Source organism: Chenopodium album, chromosome 10 (assembly GCF_948465745.1).
Source record: "Chenopodium album chromosome 10, dcCheAlbu1.1, whole genome shotgun sequence".
Classification (NCBI taxonomy): domain Eukaryota; kingdom Viridiplantae; phylum Streptophyta; class Magnoliopsida; order Caryophyllales; family Amaranthaceae; genus Chenopodium; species Chenopodium album.
The window spans coordinates 10,477,042-10,498,367 of NC_137843.1; the positions used below are offsets into that span (position 1 = coordinate 10,477,042).

Consider the following 21,326-nt stretch of genomic DNA (forward strand, 5'->3'; position numbering starts at 1 on the left):
TACAAGACAAACACTACTACTACAGTCATTGGAAAATCCGATAAAAGTATGCAAGATGATTATTATTACTGGGGAAATAATTATATCACAAATACTCCCTCCATATTATAATTATACACATACTAAAATAAATGCGTTATTTCAAAAATTTATATTGTAATTGAAAAAAAAAAAAGGAAAAGGCAAAAAAAATCTCTTACAGACATATGATCGAACACCTTGAGAGCATGTTTAAGGAACAACGACTGTTGCGGAGATGTGGTGAGAGGAAGAAAATGTGACCCACGAGTTTGATGGAGATGTCACCCAAGTTGGCAAGTACCCAACCCAAGTTGGCAAGTACCCAACCCTACAAAATTACAAATTAAACTTTTTTGTAAAATTAAAATTTATTAATTAATAATTGGGTTTAATACTGGTCGGATTAACTTCTAAATTACGAATTTATGCATCATAAAATTTGACATGGGTAAGCCGTAAGCATAGTACATACTACATAGTACTGCTTACTTTGGTTACTACAGTACGGAGTATAATAGTTTCGTCTTTCATTATATTTAAAAGGTTTTTTTTTTTTTTTTTTTAAAAAAACACGATTTAAAAGGACTTTTTTATTATAAATAATCTAATAAAATCCAAATTTTTGAGAAACTACCGAGTACAAATTATAAAAAAATTACATAATACTTCGTACAAGATTAAATGTTGTAAAATACAATCAGATTTCCATAATTGACCAAATTTTTCGATGTTAACTCACCTCAAACATTTTTGTATAATTTCGACTGCAACTTACATATTAGAGCAAACTTATGAAAACATTACCCAAATCTAAACATCGGTGAAGATATTCAAATTTAAAATTTTTGGAGATCGGAAATTCTCTTTGATACTAAAAAAAACTTTTAGTAATCGTGAATCATTAGAATATTAATGATACGTTTTATTTAAAATCTTACTAAGGGCCTGTTCACATTTACTGAACTGAACTGATTGGAGCTGAACTGAACTGAATTGATTGGAACTGAACTGAACTGAATTGAGCTGAAATGAATATTTTATGAGAGAGGGAAATTAAGAGCTGAACTGAACTGATTGGAGTTGAACTGAACTAAAATTAAGTAATTGTGAACAGGCCCTAAGACTTGGGGTGACATCATCATTTTGAGTCTTAAGATTTATACATAAGACTATTCCCATTTTTCTTCAAAAATCTCAAGCAAGTCTCAAGTTGAGTCTTGAAATTTCAAGACTCAACTTAAAACTTGAGATTGGGACCCACTTCACTCACTTCATTTTTATTTTTATTATCCCCTTTTTTTTTTTTTTTTTTTTTTTTTTACACTTTTCTACATATAATATGTCAAATATTTAAGTCTTAGGGCTAAAGTGATAAATTTGTGTAAGTATTAGTGAGTCTTAACAAGAATTTGATGACATCATTTTCAATGGGGACCACAAAAAATGATGTCACATCCATCCAAGTCTTAAGACTTGGGGTTAAACTTGCTCTAAGGCTAGATTTTTTTTTTTTTTTTTTTTTTTTTTGAAAAAAAGGCTAGGTTTTTTTTATTTGTTTAATTACTAAATTATTTTTGTTAAAAAAAAAAAAAAAAAAAAAAAACCCTTCCCCCACAAGGCACCACCCGTCCCCTGCCAGCCTGCCCCCCGGCGCCGCTACTGAACCCTTCTCTCCCTATCGCAACCCCACTGACCCACCCCAACCCCCCTTCCCCAAAACCCCCCTCCCTCCCCCACGAAACACCTTAAAACCAATCCCCAACCCCCCACCCATCCTTGAAACCCTAACCAGACCAGACCTAGCAAGGATGGAAAGAGGTCTGTTATCATGGTGGGGGTTACAAAGGTAGAGGGGCTGGTTTTAGGTGGGGTTTTCGTGGGGAAGGGAAGGGGTTTCGGGGAAAGGGGGTTAAGAGGAAAAAAAAAAAAAAAAAGAACAATGCTCCATATGGGACTTCGGCTGTAATTTGTAAATCACAACTCCACTCTTTTTTAGATACACTCCTTGGTTTGACAAACTTTACAAAATGTCAACCAACAAGAGGGTACAATTCTGGTATATATTCAAGTGTTGCATAATTTCTCAACAGCTTTGCACATTCAAATGAAATGGAATTATAAAGAGCGGCATGAAAGAATTCATACTGATTTTAAAACGGGACAACGAACAAATACAAGAACAATGAATACTATGGTAAGATAAGAATGCTGAATGCGTATTAAGTATTGACCATATTTTATTTGAAGAATTACAGTCAAAAGGCATGTCCAAATCACAAAAGACCAATACCCACCCACAAACTGTCCATACATTCATCTCGACAAAGAATTTTGAGTGCTTGAGCACTATGAAAAACATTGAAGTAGGAAATTCGTCTTCCAAAGACGAGATTGATCCAATGACAATAACATGAAACAGGAAGAGAAAAACAGAATGATTAATGATGTTCCTTCACCTCAAAGAGCCCATCAGGTCCTGAAAACCACAAAAGACGGTCAGAAAGGCTTATAAAGAGCAAAGACATCAAGTATATGGCATAGCAAAGGTTTTCACAAGGGGCATGCACAAGTGTGAAGACAATTGATCAAATCCATGCTAATTCACTTGTATGTTTACAATAACTAAATGTTTCCCATTCAAATGTATATAAATTCAAAAATTTTAGTAGATGAAATAATATCTATCTATAACTTTTTTATTTATGATCAATAGGAAACAATAAAAAAAAGAAAGAAAAAGAATGCAACTAATATTGACATTGAAGAAAGTGGAGCTAGAGCCAAAAAGACATGGTAGTTCAGGATAAGAAAAGAAAGGCCTGTAACCAAAACAAAAAATAAAAGGCAGATATAAAATCAGACTTCAAAACTACGTGGTTCAGGGTTTCTAAAAACAAAACTTCACCACACATAGATGTCAATAAAGGATGCAGTAACAAAAAAAAAAAAAAAAAAAAAAAATAATCATTATGAAAAAATGATGTTGTAGACTTGACTTGGATTGGTGATTTCCTAACACAACTATAGCTGTACATTATAATAGTGATAATTAGCTATCAAATATGTCAACCCTGCAAAATATAAACAGGGGCTATCCTAAATATAACATAAATAATATAAGCCAGTCTTCACCCATAAAACAGCCATGAGAGATTCATGTGGACTTGGATCCAGATAATTCCTTGTAATGACTCTAACAAGTATTACCTATCAACCATGATCAGAGTAGTGATTCGTAAATTTATTATAAACAATACAACAACTGTTGTCTCTAAATCTTGATATAGTATACAGGGCATATTCCTGTACTATATCAGAGATAGCAGTGAACAATTTGATTGTAGTTTGTCCAGGAAAAGGGGTTGACTTTATGGAGTTAACCAACAATTGAAAAATGTCTTCAAATAAGTAATGCCACATCTTTAATCATGGAGAATAAGGCAATGTATGCAACAAACATAAACAGACCTCCTGTGTACAAATAAAAACGCCAGTATACAGAAATACATGAGACAGACTTAACAAGGTCGCCAACAAGTTGGTTAAGAGGAATTAATAGGGTAAGGAAAAATAGACTGAAATGAAAAAGGTTGGAAACTCATGTTTGATATGGGGTATTAACTAATGCATAAGATAGGTTTAGAAATTTTTTTTTTAAAAAAAAGGGATAATAAGAAAAGCAAATCAACAAAAGCGTCATTCAACTTTCCTATCGAAATTGCAAAAATTTTACTTCTAAGTTTGTTCATCTCTAATTGACAACCAAATAAACAATTCCTCTCGAATCATACTAATCAATGATAGACGTTATATTTATCTCCGCTTCATACGAGTATTTCTAAATCCCCCCCCCCCCCCCCCCAAAAAAAAAAAAAAAAAATTCACATTCCTTCAAAAGATCTTAAGCAACCCAAAATCCTATAGAGAAGAAACAAAATGAAAATGCCAAATTTACATGGCACAAAATACTGAAAAATCATTAGTGAAATATAATTTAAATGAAACCATACCCCATGGGAACTCCTTGTTGCGAATGTGCATGTAAGGGTATGCCTGCAAACAATTCACATTAAACAAAAATGAGATACTATATATGAAGTACTTCGTATCAACATAAAGATATGTAGATAATCAAGCAAACGCCATTTTTCAACTAGTGTCCTCCGTTACAGGTTATGTGCAACGATTACACATTTTCCTTCTCTGCTTTATGTCAAATCGTTGCACATAACTTGTAACGGAGGTAGCATAAAATTTTACAAATGAAGTAAAACAATACATATAATTAAAAAAGATGCACACACCAAGCACATCATCTTCATGATCTCGTATGATCCGCCACATCAACTCAATTACTTATGACGAAAATACAAACATAAACAACAGAAAATAGGGTAAATGCATCGATCCCCTCCCCCAAAGTGCTCTTAGTAGATATATGGTGCTCTCCTTTCCACTAGGCTAAATTTAGAATTGTGTATCAAATCTCCACTGGTCATAGTTAGCTAAGGAGCAAGTAATTTCTAAAAGTCTCAAGCTAATATCTTGACCATTGGATGGGAATTAAGATTAAGAATTAATCCGCTCAAACAAGCTAATTTAGCTGATAAAAGGATGAAAAATGATATTCCATAACAAACTATGAATTATTTATTGACAAATGAAACACATTTAAATAAACATAGAAGCATTTCCTTTACTTGTGCTTTTAAAAACAAGAAACAACTAATGAGCATAGACACCAACCATCACGGAATGATCGAAAATTCATACGATCAATTTAACACATGCATAATTTAGCATCATAGCGAAAAAACAACACTCAATCAAATGCAATTGACAACAAATGGGCCAAATGAGCAAAACAACAGCGGAAAAAAAAAGTAATATAAAACTTAAATAGAACTTACAGGAGGCTCTGGAAAGTGATGATGAGGCTTGGAAAGTTGGTAGATTGCCAAGGTTGTGCAACTAATTATTCCAAGGTAAGTAATTTTCTCCCATTTTGATGCTTCTTTAGCCTCGTCTTCAAATAAATACAAACAAAACAAAAACAATCAACACCCATTTTCCAGAAAATAAAACACATACAAATGAAAATAAAAAAACCCCCAATTCTATTGAAATTATAAAACTTCAATGCTTAAGCTAATTAAGCCCAAAACAAAATGAAACCCTAATTGATTAAATTAAGTAATCGAACATGAAAAAAACGTAATTCAGATTTATGTATATCGTAAAATCATAAAAGGGTATTCAAATCAAAGCAAAAAATTTGTGAATTTCAGGGTCAAATCTGTAAGGGAAAAAAGATTAAGAGAGAGAAATTTACAGGCAACGTCGTGGTGGGCGGAAGAAGAGAAGGGGCGCTTGGAAAGATCGGAGGAACGACCAGCACGGATGGCGGATTGAACGCCGGATCTTAGTTTAGCAAGAGTCATCGCCATTGTTGCTTCTCTCTACTTTCTCTCTCTAAATTTTCCTTTTTCTTCTGAATAAAACTGGGAAAATGTTGGAGTTTGCGAACCTAATTGTAATTTCCAGAATTCCAGGTTGAAGGATCCGAATCTGTTCGGGTGTTCTATCTTTTGGTGAATATGGGCTTGGGCTAAATAGTCTAGCAAGCTTCTTACTTTAGTTGTTGAAGGGTCTCGAGACCAAGTATATATTTATGGTTTCTTGTTCAAAAATGAACATTTACTATAATAAAAATGAAGATTTTCTAACTTCACATATTTTACAATAATTTGTATATTATAATAATTAAATGTTAATTTTCATACCGTATGATATTCATTGGTTAAAGTGAATGCTAGGAGCGGTATCCATTACCTCGGCAAAGTGATAGATCTCGAATTCTTATTAAATTAATGTTCATCTTTCATGTCGTATGATGTTCATTCTAATAAAATAAATATTTATTTTCTTATTTTAATAGACTCTAAAATTATTATGTGGAGATCTTGTTGCTTGCCCAATCGAATAACCATTGACATTGCCTTTCCTTCTGCATTTTCAATCGACCACCACGCCTTAACTCTTCTTGTGTCAGCAAACAAGACATTATTACCATCATGATCACGAACAATGCCTCCCAATCCCACCCAACCATCATCAGACAAAGTAGCATTTGTTTTCAATTTGACGACCCCATTTTCTCGAACTTGATTGTTGGGATTTATGAAGGAACCCATAGATGAGCTTGTTATACTTGTCATGCTCTTCAACAAGCCTATAAACTCGTTGAGCTATGATGCCATCTACAATACTCTTGTTCTGAAAAAGCTGGTTGTTCCTCCTCCCCCCCCCCCCCCCCCCACCACACGCTCCAAGCTAGGAAATGTTCATTTTTTCTAGTAACTAGTAAATGTTCATATATTTTTTTTCTAATAAATGTATATTTTTGTAGCGCAAGACCATCTGGTTGGTCGCGAGACCAACTAAAGTTTGCGTTCTTACTTTTTCCCTATGGACCCTAAGGCACCCTTGCCACCCTTTATACCTAGTAAAAAGTTGTGTCGTTTTGTATTTGTGTCGTGTTTTATTTTAAGTTTAATAATATTTAAAACAAGTTGGAACCTTTTTTTTAAACTTGCTAATTATTTTTATGTCATGCTTAGATTTAAACTGTGAAAAACAACTGGCCCTTTTGATCGAGTCCAAAATATCACGGAAGGTTGGGATGAGATATGAGAATACGTATGACTTGTAAACTTATGAGAGTAACAAATATATGAGAATATGAGATTAGATACAATCTTGTTAGTTGCATTGCCATATTTCTTTGTTGTGTGTGCTGGTGCAAATCAACCATAGTAAAAGAGATGTGATTCATGAAGTCATAATAAGATTGTAAGACAATATGCTATTGAATACTATCTTCTATTTTACAAAATCATGATATTGTTGTACAATATCCATGTAAACCTCATGAGATAGCTTATATAGTACTTTGATAGTGGCCAATTCATAAGATCTCAAAGATACAATGAAACAAGCTATACATCTAATTTAAAAAACAAAAAGAGAAAGATCTACATTTTTTTTGTATGTATATATCCATTGACGAAATCAACAAACATCAAAAATCTATGTGACTTATTATATCTACATGTGGGTCCATATATTTTTATAACCTATGATATGATCGATCCTAGAATATTACAAAATTGTATCCCAATAAAATCCCACCAAAAAGCAAACATTTTCCCCAAATTCTTTTCTATGATTTGCTAATCATTTTAGCATGAAATCACGGAGTTATCAACTCAACCCAAGCTTCATCATCAAGTATCCCACTCTCTATTTCTCCACACTCATCACTCAACGAATAAACGACGTCGTCTATACTCCAACCACCTCTCAGCAACTCCCGCGACATTTTCCTCACGTGCTTCACAGCACCCTCCTTACCACTCACCCCACTTGCTTTCACGCACGTGGACACCACCCCTTTATCGAGACCATGACCTTTACCGTCCATCATCATTATCTCCCTCACGTCATCCTCGGCCCACCCGCCATCCCTCAACCGCCACATCACCTCATCGATACAACCATTCAGCTCGTCGGTCCACCATTTACTACACGCGCTCTCACGCGCTGCAGCCTCGGTCCAAAACTCGACACGTCTTGCTTCTTGGGCCCACGCTGGGGTCGTATTATTTTTATTGATACTCCTCCGTGTCCTCCAAACGCAGTCTTTTCTCCAAAACTCCGTTTCCTTAAAAAACCCGCCCACGTCAGCACTCAATAATCTGACGTCACTCCCATGCACGTAAAACACGGGGTTTCCCGCCAAATTGGGTTCAGCCGGAATATAACAGTGCCGAAACACGGGGACAAGGGATGGGGCCTTGGAGAGGAAATGTTGGGCCAATGATTGGGCCTGATCCTCGTTAGTGGGCCGTGGGCCCCAAGATGGGACCCAGAAGTTGTTTCTAGAAACTTCTTGGGAGAGAGAGAGGACAGGGAGGGCGGTGAGGAGGCGGAGCTGGTAGGTTGAGGAGGAGCGCCAGTTGGGGAAGCCTGGGCCCACAGGAAGGCCTTCGGAGAGTATTGATCGGAGGTCGGAGGGGAATGTGAAATGTCCGGCGGATTCTACGGTGGTGATTTCGTCGTTGGTGAGTCCGGCTGCCACGTGGATGTTGGAGGTTTTGAGGGAGGTGATTACGGTTTTCGCGTAGGCGGCGACCGAGAAGCAGACTTTGCGCTGCCGTGTTGGTGGTGGTGGACGGTGGTTGGTGTGGTGGTTTGTGGCCATTGATGGGGATTTTATTTAAAGGGAGGAGAGAGAAAATGAGGAGATTTTTATTTTTTAATGGAGTTGTGGGGGATTTGTTGGTAGGATTATTGGGGTGGCTAAAATGAAATTGACTAAAAATTTGGAGGGTTTTTAATTTGTTTGGAGTGGAGTTATTTGGAAGAAAATCCAAAAAAAAGGTGATTTATTTCCCACTTGAAAAATAGAAGAGATTTTTTGTTTTTTTTTTTTTTTTTTTTTTTGACAGAAAAAAAAAAGATTTATATATTTATTTCTTAGGTGATTTTAATTGAATTATGGATGCAAGTTTAAAACATAAAAATGTGGGAAAGTTATTCTCCCATGTTGCTAGTTTGCAACCCGGCCATTTTCTTATTAATACTCCGTATAATTATAGAAATTTAACAATTTTTTCTTTAGATTGTAACCTTTTTATTTGAACATTATTTGTAGTATGCTTTTTTTATTTTTATTTTTTATTTTTTATTTTTTTTATTTTTAAATACGGGAATTTCTTTTAGTTTAATCTATCATTTTTATTCTGTCAAAAAAAAAAAAAAAATTATAAGTGAAGAAAAGAGAAAACGTTAGAATGTACTCGTTTTCATGTTCTTCTAGAGTAAAAAGTACTTGATGTGTGTTTGTTTTTTGGTCTAAACTTAATGTGTGTGTGACTTATGAGAGGGAGTATTGAAATTGTAAGCTAAAGCCATAAAAAGTGATCAAATTGTGTTATGTGCAACTAATACAAATATTGTTGTGTTTCTAAAAAAAAAAAAAAATTAAAATATTGTTGCCTATTGGCTCCATATGATCGCTGTTGATTTTCTTTCGAGATGTTGCTATTTTATAAGCATTTTTGGTGTCATTTTATTATTTACATATATGCTCGTACAAAATAAAGTTCAAGATTTTTAATTTGTAAATATAGGAAAAATCTGAAAAATATGTAGAATTTCGTGTTGATTTGTTTCAATTCCTGTATTGTTGTCAATCTGTTTTTGAAATGTTCATCTTGGTGTCGCAGAAGTCTAAACCAAAGAACTAAATATTAGTGAAATGAGTGGGGGATGGTCATAGAAAAAGTTGAGTTATAGTTATTTTAATTTCTTCTTTGTGTGGCAGTGTAGTCAACGGATTGAACTGGATTGGTGGATGGCATAAAAGGTGAAAGCTCAATCTTGAAAAACAAATTGTTGATCTATTTAGCTTTAGTTATGTACTCCGTACTAATTAATTTGGGTTCTTCTTTTTTCATGTTTATCCATGTAGATTCTTAATTATTTATATATCTAATTATGTATTCCAAAAGCATATTTTTGAGTCAAATTTAACAAGTATTACATGACTATATATATTTTTTCTTTATGTATAAATTACAAATGATGGTCAAAGTGTAATTTAAATATAATTTCATAATAATCAAAGTGTAAATAAAAGACATTAAGAATGGACATAATGTATATTGTTTAAAGTATCTTTAGTCATTTACTCTTTACAATATACATATACAATTGTATATCATAAGTTTGACATTTGGGAGGACACATAATTTTTTATGAGAAACAATTGATCAAATCCTACTTTTTAAGAAGTACATAGTAGATAATATGGCAACAATAATGTCATCACGTTTGGAATACAATTGTAGAGGTTCATAGAGATGGATGAAAATAATGAAAAGAGGGATAGTTCTCACTTTAATGTTAACCATGCATTTTATTGTTCTATATATAACTTGAAAATAAGAGTATCAATCACTCCAGACGACTTCAATGTGAAAAGACAATGCAAACAATAGTAATAAAATTATTCTAAGTTGATAGTTTTTAAAATTTGATCACGCTAAAGTCTAAAAGTTTAACCAACTAAACTAGTTGACCATCCAAAATATAAAATAATTTATGCATGTAAGTGTATACTCTAAAATCTAGCAAACAAAATCAAAGGGAAAAAAACATTCTATACAGTCTCTTAATCCTAATTAATTATACAACTATACAAGAAAGAAAAGCAATAATAGGGACAAGTATACACTTACATCATAACATTCTACAACAATATTGCAGATTTGTAGTAGTGATCAATTATATTCTATGTATCCTACAAAAGAAAAGCATACACTTACATCATAATATAGTATATAGCTTCTGCTATTTATGCTAACTGAGTATTATTTGTGTTTGTATTTTCTGTGCTTCACATTACATACAAAGTGGCTCCTTTTGTTCTGTACAAAACAATTCTGATAACACCTGCTTGATTGCAAAGCAAATTCTAGGAAAAGTCCTGTACTGCTTTCATTGTTTAGTCTCCTATTTTCCCCTTGTCTAAACTCGATTCCAACTTAAATGAAATCAACTTGGGACATCAGGAAATACATCTACAGAATGGAATTATTCTGCACTGTTAATTAAGATTAAGGTTCCAAGATATTAGTCCTATTGAGTGCTGTCATCTTGGGAAGTATTAGCATTTTTCGCCTTCTCATCTGATTCTGTAGTAGCCTTGCTTCTGTCTGTAATAGCTGCAGTTGACCCATCTCCAGCAGCAATTGTGGCCGGTCCCTCAAACTCATCATCATTCCCTGAGGTGGAACCAGGACTAATCCTACCTCTCATATCAGAAGACACCTCTGCATCAACTGCAGGAATAGGCCTTATCTGCCCATCATCTGAACTACAGCTTATGTCATCTTGTGAAGTATTAACATTCTTCGCCTTTGCATCTTGCAATTCATCTGATTCTGTAGTTGCCTTGTTTCTGTATGTATTAGCTGCAAATAACCAATCTCCAGCAGCTATTGTGGCCGGTCCCTCGGACTCAGCATCATTCTCTAAGGTGGAACCAAGACCACTCCTAGCAATATATCAGGAGGCGCCTCTGCATCAACTGCAGGAATAGGCCTTATCTGCCCATCAACCGAACTACAGCTTATGTCATCAGTTGCAATATGTCCCTCTGATAACATTCCGAACTCAGCTTCTGGCAGGGAAATAGACAGTTCAGGTTGCAAGCCATCATTGTTACCCTTCAGACTCTTTACCTCAGCCTCCAGCTTTGAAATGCGGATATTGGAATCAGCCAGTTCAGATAGCAAGCGATCAACAATACCCTTCAGATTATTGACCTCATCTTCCAGCCTTCGCATGCAAGTTATGGATTCCTCTGGCTGTGAAACAGTTCCTCGAGATGACTGAAATAAGGAAGACGCGTAGATTTTCATTTGTTGTGCTGTTTGAGGAGAAATTGAGGGATGGTTGGCTCCAGGAGGGGGAGTTTGCTGCATTATTTGTTGTTGAGCTACACATTTTGCCAAATATAATAGCATTAGATTCATGACTAATGTTCGACATTGTTCGTCAAAAAAAAAAAAAAATATTGGCTACGCAATGAACAAATTCAACAGATATATTATTTAAAATAAAGAGCAAGATCGAGCATAGTTCAATCATCAAACACATATCATTCAGGAAACATATCTGAATATTCATTTGAAAACAAGTATAAACTTTTTTTCTACTATTGTATATTGTTAGCCCTTCCTTTGTCAAAGTGTAGACTAACAACTTTCTTTTAACAATGATAATTTTATGGTAAAGACTTTTTGTTATGGCTTCAGTTATTACTCGAAAATATTAATCCCAAACCAAAGTGCTTGCAATATAGGTGTAATATAACTATATAAGCAATTTCCTCATGATTACAAATTCTAAATAACTTCAAAAACATGCAAAAAAAAAAGTTGAAAATAAACAAACTCAATAGTCTAGACAGCTATAATTCAGCAATGACAATTAGTGGAATTCAAGTAATTAACAAAGTGCTAATTAACCTAACACAAAAGACAAACCATATCATGTAACTAAGGTTCTCAACACCTCAAGCATACCTGAACTAGTTATAGTATAAACTCCAGCTCCCAATTTTATACCAACATTAGGAACTGAACTTTGGCTTCCAGAATTGGTAGTACTAGTTTGATCGCGTTGAGGAAGCCCCAACTCTAGTCTCGGCTTTGATGCAGGTGGTCTAGGTGGTTTAGGCGGTCTAGGTGGTTTAGGTGGCCTAGGCGGCCTTTCACCAATGGGTACAGGAGGGCCAATTCCAGGAATATACTCCACACTGCTTGGTTCAGATGTTTTGGCAGTAAAAATTTCCTGCTGCAGAAATGACTCTAATATAGGTAGATTTGGTATCTGAATTGGTGGGGTTAGTTTTGGAAACTCAAACTCAATTGGTGGCTGTAGTAGGGGTTCAGAAACAGCCAGACTCGCCGTTGTTTCAAGAGTTTCATTTAGTAGAGAAGTCAGATCAAGAAGGGCACTATCAAATGGACTGCTGTCATATCTGGGTCTTTTCAAATCAGGTTCAGGTTCTGCATCAGTTGGACTTCTCGGTCGAGTTCGTAGAGATTGTTGATCAGTATCAGGAGCCTCCGTTGCAGGAGCCTGCATTGCAGGATCTTCCTCAACAGATTAGGATTAGACTGAAAAACACAGAAATTAATCAACCTTTAAAAGTCTAGCTACATTACAAGAAAACCATGATACTGACAAATTTAAATCAAGAAAAACCATGATGAACCAACAAAAGAAATGCTTAATCTGGGTATTTCTTTTGCTTAATCTGCCATTAACGAAACTCGAAATTCAGTAATCACTTGAACAAAGCAGGACACGAAAATTTCATAATAATAAGAGAAAATCAAAGAACAACACCAAGAATTTGATAATGACAGTAAAAACCAAGTCAAATTAAATATCTGAAGAAATTAAGCAGAATATTTTACACCTTTTCCCAGTTCATGTCAATTTGATCGAATCAATACTTTAAAACCCATTTAAAATTTCACTCAATTCGCCATTAAACATTATTATTCAGAGTATAATTAACCCAAAAAATCGAAAATGCAGAAAATTAATCGAGGGATAATTAAAGAACAACACAAAGATATTAATGATGAAATGGTAAAAAAAAAAAAAAAAAAACAGAGTTGAAGGAAGTAGAAAATCTTACAGAGGAGGCAGTTTCTTGTAATTCTTCATCATCACAAGTTTTTTTAAAATGGTGAAAATGATAGACTTTGCCCTTCTTCTTCTCGTCGTCTTCCATGGCGATTTGCAATCTTCAAAGATTGTGTTGCAGGGTAAGGAGAGAGATTGATTAATTTTTTTTTGAAAACAAAGATATTGAAATGTGTTTTTTTGGCGGTAGAATATAAAAACAATTCTTACATATATATTCACTCAACCTGATAAAAAATACGAAGTATACTATAGTTTACTTGATAATTAGTTGGGCGAGTTCTTATTTTTTTTTTTTTTAAAAAAAAAGTTGGTGGAAAAAAATAATTGAATTAGGATTGTAATTTTTGTTTATTAATTGGTTGTATAATTTCAGCCCAATTTACATTTAAATAGAAAAATGCTACACTAGGAAATCATGTAAATTTAGAAATCATAAAATATAAACACTAATTAAACTAAGGTCCTGTTCTCTTCCGTTGAAATTCAGTTCAGTTCAGTTCAGTTCAGTTCAGCTCTTATGTCTAATGATATTGCTAATGATATAAAGCCAAATTTCATTCTTTTAAGCTCTTATTACAACGACGCAACAAATAATAATAATAATAATAATTATTATTATTATTATTATCAATAAATAATAATAATAATCATGAATAAATAATAATAATAACAATAATACTAATAATAATAATAATAACAATAATTAATATTAATATTAATAATAATAATAATAATAATAATAATAATAATAATAATAATAATAATAATAATAATAATAATAATATCGATACAATTCATTGTTCAAATGGTTCTATTTTTTTGATACACATTTCTATTGTTAATCTTATTGAGAAAATTAGAGTACTACACAACTTAAACTAATTTTCATAGTCAGTTAGTTCTTCGTCTTCTTCTTGTCCACCAAGCTCCTCCATTACCTCGGCATTCCTCTGAACTGACTCCCATATCTGATCAGTTATTTCTTGTCGGACAATATCCATAGCTGCTTTTCTGCTACATGTAAGTGTTTTGTGTTCTTTTGTCATAATACTATTTTATTTTAAAATTAAATAGTATATGTGTTTAAAATATTTAGAGGTTTCAAGTTTTTAATATATTTTCCATAAATTTATAATTATATTATAAATTTTATAATTATGTCATATGAAATAGTACATTTGTATATACACATAGGTATAGTAATATATAATCAAAGACCACTAATCCGTAGTTAAAAATCACTAATTAATAAGTTCAGTTCAGTTCAGTTGATTTCAGTCAATCAGAACAGGCCCTAATATATGCGTGTTTTTGTTATGAATTCCTAATTTTATACAATTTTCAAGAGTGTATTATACAAAGTATTTATCGGATTACAATAAAAACTCTCGTGCAAGATAAGTAAAGTTTATAATAAACTTTTTTTTTTTTTTTTTTTTTTTTTTTTTTTTTTTTTTTTTTTTTTACACAATAGCAAAGGAATATAATAAACATGAACATACATAATAGAATTGATAAAGTTATTTATTCCATTCTATCCAAACAAATTATGATACTCCGTACTTGTACAAAAAATAATAGGCCGGGTTAGGATCGTATATTGATTTTTTTTTTTTTTTTTTTTTTTTTTGGTGAAAAGGATCGTATATTGTGTGTAAGTAATAAGATAGTTCGTCTAGGATTGATGTTTCCAATATTCCAACTCATTAACAATTAAATGAATTGAATTTAGATATCGAGATGAAATAGCTTGTTTAATGTTGACACAAACTTTTTTCCCCCTCCTATTTCTAAGCAGCTTGAATAGAGAACGCCAACAAGCAATAACTTATATATAGATCTATAACAATGTTTGAAGCATTACATTTAGTGAGCAATTTTTATGTCTCCTCCAAAACCAAAACATACACTTACAAGTTGTTGAGCCAGACAGAAATATAATACAAATTTTGCTATTGCAAACCTATAACACGAAGAAATCACAGTAATTTTCTGAAAGCCTACGTAAGAACATAACTTATATCAGTTTATGAAAGATTTTTCGTTATATGCTAACTGATTATTATTTGTGTTCTTATGTTCCAAGTCTCGTACTACATACAATATGTCTCCTTTTGTACAAGACAAAGCAAATAAGCAGTTCAACTACTTTATATAGTCTCCTATTGACCCCCTCTCCTCCAACTTCCTAATTCCAAAGGATAGCACTAAAAGAATATAAAAACAGCAAGAAACAGCAGGAAACTCATCTATAAAATACTATAATTCTACACAATTAATCAAAAGAGTTTAAGGTTCCTAGAATTGAACATGAATCATCCAAGTAGGCCTAAGATCATGGAGTGGAAAATCATTGAGTGGTGCCATCTTGGGAAGTATCAGCATTCCTCTTTTCATCTTGTGATCCATCTGATTCTGCAGTTGCCTTGTTTCCATCCGTGTTGGCTGCAGATAACCCGTCTCCAGCAGCTACTGTGACTGGTCCCTCGGACTCATCATCATTCCCTGAGGTGGAACCAGGACCACTCCTAGCTCTCAGATCAGAAGGCATCTCTGCATCAACTGAAGGAATAGGCCTAATCTGCCCACCTGAACTACAGCTTATGTCATCCGGGGAAGTGCTAGCATTCTTCGCCTTTACATCTTGTGATTCATCTGGTTCTGTAGGTGCCTTGTTTCTGTCTGGGTTGGCTGCAGTTAACCCATCTCCAGCAGCTATTGTGACCGGTCCCTCGGACTCATCATCATCTTTCCCTGAGGTGGAACCAGGACCACTCCTAGCTCTCATACCAGAAGGCGCCTCTGCATCAGCTGCAGGACTAGACCTTATCTTAATACCCGAATTACATCTTTTGTGATCAGTTGTAACTTGTCCCTCTGATGACTTTCCCAACTCAGCTTGCAAGCCACTACTGCTCCCCCTCAGATTCTTTACCACATTCTCCAGTGATGAAACACGGCTTTGGCAATGTTCCATCTCTAATAGCACGCCATCAGTGACCTCCTCCAGAATAGACCTCACGTCATTCATGTTACCCTTCATATGATTCAACTCAGCTTCCAGCTTTGTTATGCGCCTTATGATAGCATAATAAGGATGTAAAACACCTCCAGCTTGGTGCATTCTTTGTTGTTGAGCTAAACATTTCATCCAACACCATAAGTTTTTTCATGACAGATGTTTGATGTTATAAAAAGGCAATTGGCCAAGCAAGTAACAGATTCAGCAGATTCATTCTAAACAAAAGGCAATGAAAATAAAAGTGCCCATTCATTTAGAAACAAAAAGAAACATTTTGCTACCAATGTATATATGCTGATAGCCCTTGTCAAGCGCGAAATATAAACTTTGTTTTTTTTAACTGTTATTTATGATTCCTAACAAAGACTTTCAGAAGGCTGTTACAGCTTCAGTTGTTATTCGAATATCTTATCCCAAATCAAAGTGCTCAAATATAGGTGTCATGTGAGCAATGTTAAGATATAACTTGATGATTTCAAATTCTAAATAACACCAGACAGTTACAATACAGCAATGACTAATAGTGGAATCCGAGTAACAAAGTGCTAATCTACAACAGACCAGTAACTAAAGTTATCGAGTCCTCAAGCATACCTGAACTAGGATCTTCAACTCCCTGCTGACTACCAACATTAGGCGGGCTTTGGCTTCCAGATGCTGTAGCACTTGTCTGAGCACTTTGATTCCCCAACTCTAGACTCGACTTCGATCCAGGTGGTTTAGGAGGTCTAGGTGGTCGCGAAACATTGCCAACTCCAGGAATTGACAATGTACTTCTTGGAGGCATTGGAGCAAAGGTTCTGATATTAGCCCTCAACCATGACTCTATCACAGGCATAACTTTGTTACAGATCAGATCAGTCAGTGCATCAGATGATGGGATTTCATAAAAAGCAGAACTCGTCGATATCTCAGGACTAGTTTCCTGATATACTGGAAACTCTTGATCAGAAAGGGTAGTGTCAGGTGAACTGCTACCATATCTGGGTCTTTTCGCCTCAGGTTCTACTTCTTCACTAGTTGGACTTATAGACCGCCGGTTTCGTAAAGATTGTGGATCAATTTCAGAAGCCTCCTTTTCAAGACCTTCCTCAGTAGATGTAGGATTCGACTGAGTGACACAGACATAATTTAAACTTTAAAAGCAGGTATACATTTCAAGAAACACCATCATCATATGATAAATCAAGAAAAACCCTAATGAACCAGCAACATAAATAGTTGAATTCCCATCTACTTCTTTTTTCTAAATCCACCATTAATTAGTCGTTTCAAAGGTATAATTAACATGAAAACTCGAAATACAGTGATCAATTTTAATAAAGCAGGACACAAAAATGTCATAATTATAACAGATTAATTAAATCATCCTTTAAAAGCTGGTAAACATTTCAAGAAGATCATGGTATTAAGAAATCTAAATCAAGAAAAACTAAAATGAACCAGCAATGTAGTACCCATCTATTTCTTTTTCTCTATCCACCATTATTATCAACCCGAAAACTCGAAATGCAGTAATCAAAGCAGGACACGATAATTTTATAGTTCTAAGAAAGAAACAATCAAATAACAACACCAAGAATCTGATAATAAGAGTAAAAAGTAATCAAATTCAAATCATGAAGAATTAAGCAGAAATTACACCAAGAAGTTGTTCGACTCAAGGTCGAGTTGAATGAACCCAAATTTAAGTACCCTTTAATTTGTTTTACTCTTAATTGGCAATTAAACGTTAATCAGAATATGACTAACCCAGAAAATCGAAAATGCAGAAATAATCGAGAATTAATCAAAGTACAACATAAAGATGATAATTATGAGACTAAGAAAAAAAGAAAAACAGAGATGAAGGAATGAAGTAGAAAATCTTACAGAAGAGGCTGATGCTTGTGAATGTTCATCACTGTAGTCGATTAATTTGCCCTTCATCTTCTTGTCTGCCATGATGATTTACAGTCTTCAAAGATTTTGGAAGGAGATATGTTGAATTTTGTTGAGAGCAAGATATTGAAATGTGTTTTTTGGCGGTAGAATATAACGATTTGTTTTTTTGGTGAAAGAATATAACGATTTGTAACTATATTTCTCTGTACTATTACACGGCTTCACGTCACCACTTCATTGGATATTTTGGTAAAACAAAAAGTTTCATGTGAGTGGTCATACCGTATGATCGGTGTTGATCATTTAGGAAATTTTTTATTTGGGGTAAGGACTTGTTTTCTTCATTTGAAATAAGGTGATTTGGGTTGAATATTTTAAGGTATAGTTCCAATGTATTGTTTAATAAGTTTATTTAATTTGATCTGATGCTTGAACAAATATCTGAAATAATAAGCATATGAATTAAGTTGGAGAGAAGAAGTTCTAAGCTTGAAAAAGAAAAACTAGTTTTAGGATACAAGAAGTGGATATCAATTAATCAATCAATCCATCCAAGCCTTAGTCTCATAAGTGGGGTCGATCAGTTACGCGAACCAAAAGTGATTATTTCGTATAGTCAATCAACTCAATCCTTAATGCGGTCGGCTATATAAACCTAAGAGTGAAGATATAAAAAATTAAAAAAAAAAAAAAAAAAAAAAAAATTCAGACTTACTTAAAAATCAGATTTCCTGACGTGTTTATCATGCGTTAGACATTATCCTATATTCCACGCATATCAATTTAGCTTGAGGGTGCATAAAATGTTTCCCAATTGTAAAGGGAGCGAACACCCCCAATCCTCTTCCAAAATTGTTTGGTTGAACTTTTTTTTTTTTTTTAAACATTTCCCATTCCTTCTCTTCCATTTATGGAGTTCCTCAAAACACCATCAACATGATAGTAAATCTAGTGGATATTCGTAAAATTATTTCATCGGTAAAATATTATACGTACACAAAATTGATCATCCTCACGAATACAACAAATCATTAGATTATCTCTTCAAAAGGATTGTATATTCCAGATTTCTAGCAATGTCAATGACAAAAGTTGTTCCACAATAGAAGATTTATTCGACGATCGTAATTTATAGAAAGATTTCTTCATATGATTCAATATGTTATTTATCAGTTGTAGATGTTAAATTAAATGACTTTTTATCATACGAGTAACTTTTTGAAAAACTTTTATAGTAATGAAAAGTCTTTTTTTATTGGTAAGAAGAAGGACCCTACCGAAACGAAACATCTTACAAGTCCTTTCGGACCGATTAGCGGGCTAAGCACTTTAGTAATTGGGGGAAGGGTAGGTGAATTCTCACCCCAAAGTGCCTCTAGAGGGGTTTTACCACTAGACCAAGCTATGCTTGGTAAGAAATTAATACTTCGTACGATTTTTAATTGACCATACCATACCAATTCTACAAACTAGCTACTTCCATTTCATCGTTAACACTCTCTTTCACCTTCTCCCACGTAACAAAACACTGGGTAATGAAATGAAAAGAACATGCATTTTACACTATTGTCAATGTAGAAATACTGAGATTGTCAATGTAGAAATACTGTGTGACTATACAAGTGTTTAGAATTTTCTTAATTCGCGTTTTGTATGATTTAAGTAAGAGCTTTTTAATTTTGTGTGCAGTAGAAACAATAATAAAAGTATTGTTATGTTTAGGGGTTGTTTGGTTGGGGGTAATCAGGAAAGGGAATGGGAATCAACGGTCTCGATTTCCTTTGTTGATGTTTGTTTTACACTATTAATCATTCCCTTTACCCTCCTCATTACCCTAAATCCTTCCAACTTCATTCCCCACCCCCCAGACCACCGCCGCCCCTATCCTGACCACCGCCGAGCCTCCCCTGACCACCGCTGCACCTCCCCCGACCACCGGCTAGGGTCTCTAAAGATTATAAAGAAGAGCTTAATCTTCGATTAGATTATAAAGAAGAACTTGAATGCTGAATTGGCTTCGGTTTCTGAAGATTTTTCTGCTAAATCAGTGTCGAAACCTCTCAATTTATCGATGATTTCTGAAAATTTGTTCGAAGACAATCTAATCGGAGCATCGGAGGTAAAGTTCGATTCTCAACTTTTCAAAATTTCCGACAAAGATTGTTGATTTAAAAATCGGCAAAATCGCTGAAAATTTTCGAGGGGAGATCGGGGCTGGCGCGGCGAGGGGAGGGGGAGGTGCGGCGAAGGGCGGCGAGTGGTGGAGGAGGTGCGGCGGTGGCTGGAAATGGTGGGAAGTGAAAAATTGATGAAATATGTGGTGGTGTGGTGGGGGAATAATGATTCCCTTTGTTTTAAAAACAAACAACAAAGCAAAAATAGGGTAAAAACAAACAACAAAGCAAAAATAGGGTATTTTCATTCCATTCTTCTCCTTTCCCTTTGTTCATTCCATTCCGATTCCCTCGTGTGAACCAAACGGCCCCTTAGTATATTAATCTTTTTTCTTTGAATAATGAATTGAATGATGTGACTGCAACTAGACGCATAGCTGCTATTTGTTTAGGATGCATATAGGAAGGCTAATTGGTAAATTTACTTACTTTTTGTGATTTTTATTGCTACAGTGATATTTTTAATGTACCATTATACTTACAGTGGTATTTTAATGTACTATTAGAATATAAGTTAATTTAATAATACTATTTTAGCTATTATAGGTAACTGTGGTACAATATTTGTACCACTAGAAAAAAAATCACCGTTCTTTTGTCTTATAGTTGTTATTTACTTGTCATGTAAATAGCAGCTATGCCCCAATAGTTAACCAAATAATGTTACATAAAATATTTAGTTATGTATGGACTATAATAGTTATTGTATGAGATTTAAATTTGAAAATTAATCAAAAATTCAACTTTTATTAGAAATTTGTTGCAAGAAACCTCCTTATAATTTATTTTTATTTTTTTTTTTTTTTGTAAAGACATAGCTTAATCAATTTTTTTTTCTTTTTTTGCGAAATCATATCTTTATGATGGAAAATGGATTTGACCCCTTTTTCCGGCGTTGACTACCCCAATCCACCCACGAAACCATCTCCCTC

General features: G+C 34.1%; 2 protein-coding genes across 2 annotated transcripts; both read right to left on the reverse strand.

The window, feature by feature from the left end:
- Window positions 1-2,234: 2,234 nt before the first annotated feature.
- On the reverse strand, window positions 2,235-5,539 carry LOC145563512 (cytochrome c oxidase subunit 6a, mitochondrial-like). The gene is made up of 4 exons (XM_081623958.1): window positions 5,354-5,539; window positions 4,932-5,047; window positions 4,032-4,074; window positions 2,235-2,497 (listed from the first exon to the last, which is right to left on the reverse strand). Exons 1-4 carry the CDS (start codon window positions 5,466-5,468, stop codon window positions 2,460-2,462), a joined length of 312 nt encoding a protein of 103 aa, XP_081480084.1. The 5' UTR covers window positions 5,469-5,539; the 3' UTR covers window positions 2,235-2,459.
- A 1,734-nt stretch (window positions 5,540-7,273) lies between these two features.
- On the reverse strand, window positions 7,274-8,284 carry LOC145564781 (uncharacterized). The gene has a single exon (XM_081624983.1). It carries the CDS (start codon window positions 8,282-8,284, stop codon window positions 7,274-7,276), a length of 1,011 nt encoding a protein of 336 aa, XP_081481109.1.
- Between the last annotated feature and the right edge of the window lie 13,042 nt (window positions 8,285-21,326).

Excerpts from the sequence above, each read along its gene's own strand:
- LOC145563512 (XM_081623958.1), bottom strand. The coding sequence starts at position 5,468 with ATGGCGATGACTCTTGCTAAACTAAGATCCGGCGTTCAATCCGCCATC. Across the intron at positions 5,048-5,353 it reads CGCCCACCACGACGTTGCCT|ACGAGGCTAAAGAAGCATCA; the intron begins GTAAATTTCTCT and ends ATTTATTTGAAG. Across the intron at positions 4,075-4,931 it reads ATCACTTTCCAGAGCCTCCT|GCATACCCTTACATGCACAT; the intron begins GTAAGTTCTATT and ends AATTGTTTGCAG.
- LOC145564781 (XM_081624983.1), bottom strand. The coding sequence starts at position 8,284 with ATGGCCACAAACCACCACACCAACCACCGTCCACCACCACCAACACGG.